This window comes from Monopterus albus, unplaced genomic scaffold, assembly GCF_001952655.1.
Source record: "Monopterus albus unplaced genomic scaffold, M_albus_1.0 scaffold128.1, whole genome shotgun sequence".
Lineage (NCBI taxonomy): Eukaryota > Metazoa > Chordata > Actinopteri > Synbranchiformes > Synbranchidae > Monopterus > Monopterus albus.
Window position 1 is genome coordinate 2,079,852 of NW_018128008.1, and position 5,014 is coordinate 2,084,865.

A 5,014-nucleotide genomic window follows, 5' to 3' on the forward strand; every position below is an offset into this window, starting at 1 on the left:
TTCTTCACCACGACGGACCGGTACATCGACCGCATTACTGCAGAAGCTGCACCGATCTGCCTGTCAATCTCCCGTTTCATCCTTCCCTCACTCGTGAACAAGACCCCAAGATACTTGAACTCCTCCACTTGAGGCAGGAACTCTCCACCAACCTGAAGGGAACAAGCCACCCTTTTCCGACTGAGAACAATGGCCTCGGATTTGGAGGTGCTGATTCTCATCCCAGCCGCTTCACACTCGGCTGCAAACTGCCCCAGTGCATGCTGGAGGTCCTGGTTTGATGGGGCCAACAGGACAACATCAATTATTTATGAGGACCATTATTATTATTGCAACTGTGGCTTAACTAGGTGGTAACTTTAACTCAAAGCAAACTGTTTTCCCTAAACTTAACCTAGTGTTTACTTTAACTCAAATTCTAATCTTTTCATAACTCTAACCAAACCTTAATCAAGTCATTGTCAAGTGGCTAAACAGATTTATTAGTCAACAGTTTTGGAAACCTCAGGCAGACATTGATGTCCAGATGATACAGGTGCCAGATGTGCCATTATACAGGGCATGGACAAATCTTGTATCTTGTCATTTGATTTGGAGCACTGCTTGTGACCTCAACACCCTTTAGGACAACACACACCAGTATCATGTAACATGCATCACAACAGTTGCACTTGTTTTCTGTGTCAACCTGCACAACCTGGCTTCTTGACCCCAAAATGTTACAATCTTATCACATTTGCCCAGGTGCCAAATAACATTGGTCTACAACCAAAATACTTCTAGAACAAAAACAATTAATCTTTGCTTATTCTACTGAAAATGAAAATATCCAAAATTTTTGATTGGGTCTGGTTTGTAAGATCTGGCACTGGCAACATACTGTATGAATTTAGCTTGAAAATGACAGAAAGGAAATTACAGAAATTACAAATTACAGAAGGAAAGGAAAGATCTCTGAGCAAAACCAGAAGATGTAACCAAATCTCTTGGTGGATCTAATGACAAAACTGTTGCCCTTGACACAACACGTTTCTTAGGTGAAACATTTCGCTGTACTATGTCTCAGACAGTACAAGCCACACTTTTTTCTTTTAACTAAGGCACACAATATATTATGTTCAACCCATATTTTCATTTGAAGTCAAATCATATCTTTACCTGTCATTCAGTTTTTGCACATCAGAATAAAACATAATTACCTTATAAACTATAGCTAATCATCTCTTTTAAAGGCCATATTGGAATTCAGCCCCTATAAATTTGTAACAATGACCACATTTCAGTTCTTACACAGAAAATGTTGTAGATTATTCTAATGCAGTATTCCATGTCATGCTCGATTATACAGCATGGTGCAATTTACTTTCCACCCCTCTACATAAGGATACACATCTTTCTACACTGGCATTAAATGTTTATTGGTATTGGATGTAAATCAGGAGCAGAATTGTCCAATATGCACATATTGTGTTTCTTAGGATACTGGGCCAGACTTCCCTGCCCTGTATGGCTTTTGTTTTCCAGTAATTTACTAAAAATGGTCACTGTGGTTACTCAAACAGGAGGAAAGTGCATTTGTTTCAGACTGTTTTCACTGGCAGATTAATTCACACTTGATGTTCTAGTGAATACTTCTTGCAGCAGGACAGTGTATGTGGAGCTGCTTAAAAACATACTACAGTTTGTGTGTCCATGGTAATGAAGGTACATGCCCAGTGCAACAGTGTGGCTCACTGATGTGTTTTTAATTGTTTCTTGACAACAACAGAGATACAGTGCCTTGCGAAAGTATTCGGCCCCCTTGAACTTTGCGACCTTTTGCCACATTTCAGGCTTTAAACATAAAGATATAAAACTGTAATTTTTTGTGAAGAATCAACAACAAGTGGGACACAATCATGAAGTGGAACGAAATTTATTGGATATTTCAAACGTTTTTAACAAATAAAAAACTGAAAAATTGGGCGTGCAAAATTATTCAGCCCCCTTAAGTTAATACTTTGTAGCGCCACCTTTTGCTGCGATTACAGCTGTAAGTCGCTTGGGGTATGTCTCTATCAGTTTTGCACATCGAGAGACGGAAATTTTTGCCCATTCCTCCTTGCAAAACAGCTCAAGCTCAGTGAGGTTGGATGGAGAGCATTTGTGAACAGCAGTTTTCAGTTCTTTCCACAGATTCTCAATTGGATTCAGGTCTGGACTTTGACTTGGCCATTCTAACACCTGGATATGTTTAGTTTTGAACCATTCCATTGTAGATTTTGCTTTATGTTTTGAATCATTGTCTTGTTGGAAGACAAATCTCCGCCCCAGTCTCAGGTCTTTTGCAGACTCCATCAGGTTTCCTTCCAGAATGGTCCTGTATTTGGCTCCATCCATCTTCCCATCAATTTTAACCATCTTCCCGGTCCCTGCTGAAGAAAAGCAGGCCCAAACCACGATGCTGCCACCACCATGTTTGACAATGGGGATGGTGTGTTCAGGGTGATGAGCTGTGTTGCTTTTACGCCAAACATAACGTTTTGCATTGTTGCCAAAAAGTTCGATTTTGGTTTCATCTGACCAGAGCACCTTCTTCCACATGTTTGGTGTGTCTCCCAGGTGGCTTGTGGCAAACTTTAAACAACACTTTTTATGGATATCTTTAAGAAATGGCTTTCTTCTTGCCACTCTTCCATAAAGGCCAGATTTGTGCAGTATACGACTGATTGTTGTCCTATGGACAGAGTCTCCCACCTCAGCTGTAGATCTCTGCAGTGCATCCAGAGTGATCATGGGCCTCTTGGCTGCATCTCTGATCAGTCTTCTCCTTGTATGAGCTGAAAGTTTAGAGGGACGGCCAGGTCTTGGTAGATTTGCAGTGGTCTGATACTCCTTCCATTTCAATATTATCACTTGCACAGTGCTCCTTGGGATGTTTAAAGCTTGGGAAATCTTTTTGTATCCAAATCCGGCTTTAAACTTCTCCACAACAGTATCTCGGACCTGCCTGGTGTGTTCCTTGTTCTTCATGATGCTCTCTGCGCTTTAAACGGACCTCTGAGACTATCACAGTTTTTTTATTTGTTAAAAACGTTTGAAATATCCAATAAATTTCGTTCCACTTCATGATTGTGTCCCACTTGTTGTTGATTCTTCACAAAAAATTACAGTTTTATATCTTTATGTTTGAAGCCTGAAATGTGGCAAAAGGTTGCAAAGTTCAAGGGGGCCGAATACTTTCGCAAGGCACTGTATATGGCACCCAGGATTGAGAACTATCAGGCTTTAGATACACACACACAATGCTTGTAGTAGGACACATGTACTGTTGATTCAAATCTGCACATAGGATTTGATAGAAACTACAGAAAATAACAAGACCTATACTTTATACTTTACAGTGAAATGACCAGGCTAGCAGGAGTAGGGGCCCATAAATTACAAATATGGAAATGATTAACTTAAAATGTATTCTTGTGTTTTCTAGTGTTTTTTTTCTCGTCCTAATGAAAGAAAACACTGTACAGGTGACCAGATGGAATGAGTTTTCATGATTTTACTTGTAGACAGCAAGTCATCTACACTGTCTTGTTTCATGGTAAAAATGAGATTCAAAACTTGTGGTGAACTGCCTTTTTAGTACTGTTGAAGTAATTTTTGGTTAATTAAAAAATAATCAGCACTGGCAACAACTAGAACTTCTTTGATTAATTATTTATTTTAAATCAAAAATGCCAAAAAAAATTATTTGGTTCCAGATCTAAATAGAACATTTGAAACTATTGATGAGGTCAAACTGGACCCAACTGAGAGACCAAATTTTAGTGACCATATTAGCAAAGAAATGACTACAGGAGAAAACAGTCAGATGTATCAGGAGAATAAGCAGCTCCATGCAGAGCCCTTTAATCAATAAAGTCTTTTATCATTTGTTAAGCAGGGAGAAGAATAAGATGAAAACCTAGTTTTTCTAGAACACTAAATTCACGCACTTTATATGACATAACTGAAGCTGCTGCTGGAGGATGTTGTTAGAAATGACAGAAGTGGGACAACCATAGAAAACATACCAGCCAAACAAAGCGCTTTATGAGAATCCCCTTCTCTCTGAGTCGCTCCTGTTACCCGCAAAGCAATCCAAATAAAGAATCTGTATTCACCTGAAGCAACAACTAACATGCTGTGTCCCCCGAGGGACGGATTTTCTATGCTGCTGTAAACAGCGGCTGAGGGAGAACTGAGTGGATCGATGCGCTCTGACTGCTTTTACGCACGGTTTGGTTCCGACAAGCAGAACCCCCCAGTAGCAGTGTGACCGCGGTGTGACGGCTCATTTAATTACCATAACCTCAGTGAAGATGGATTTGGACTGGACATTTGTATAAACCGGTGCAGATCGTATGCAAATGTAGACGATGTGGATGTTCTTAGACTTGAATTGAGGGAGAAATCCGCCTCTCGTTGTAATTTTCTCACAGAATTGTGCATAAATGTCAGTTCTGTGAGAAACAATAGAGAAAGCACGAGTGACTGTCCTCACTTTGCTGCTGGATATTGTTGATCTCTGGAGGTCAGCGGCCACATCTCAGTTGAATTCATATGAAATGAAATAAAGATAGTCTATACTTACTTGCCTTCCTTGTGTGTCTCAGCCGGCGCGGACCATCGCTTTTTCCTACTTTTGTGTTTCCTGCACTCCCCGATAAGGATCAAACACAAAAGTAAAAACAGAACCCTGGCGTAACACGGCATGGTTAGTCCCGCAGCAGGTGGATCAGTGACGCCTTTGGTCCGCGTACGGGACACCCTGTGCACGGTACCATCTTTCTTTCAGAAGCAGCAGGGAGAGTGTGAGAGTCGAAGCTCTATGGTGAACAAGAGACGGGATGGTGAAGTCTAATAAGCGCTCTGATTGGGCTTCAAACTCCAGAGGGACTTCTTCTGGCTCAGCATCAGCACCAAATGCACATGTGCCGTGACAAAAAAAAAAAAAAAAAAAAAACCGCCCCCCCCCCATGACCAGAAGGCTGAA

The 5,014-nt window shown here is 40.8% G+C and overlaps 1 protein-coding gene across 1 annotated transcript in view; it reads right to left on the reverse strand.

Moving 5' to 3' along the window:
• Positions 1 to 4,928, reverse strand: part of LOC109967371 (gamma-aminobutyric acid receptor subunit rho-2-like) — a 23,248-nt gene extending 18,320 nt beyond the window's left edge. The window contains exon 1 of the mRNA XM_020612879.1: positions 4,613 to 4,928. Within this exon, the coding sequence (XP_020468535.1) occupies positions 4,613 to 4,734 (122 nt within the window). The 5' untranslated portion in view covers positions 4,735 to 4,928. The remainder of the gene's footprint in view (positions 1 to 4,612) is intronic.
• Positions 4,929 to 5,014: the final 86 nt, after the last annotated feature.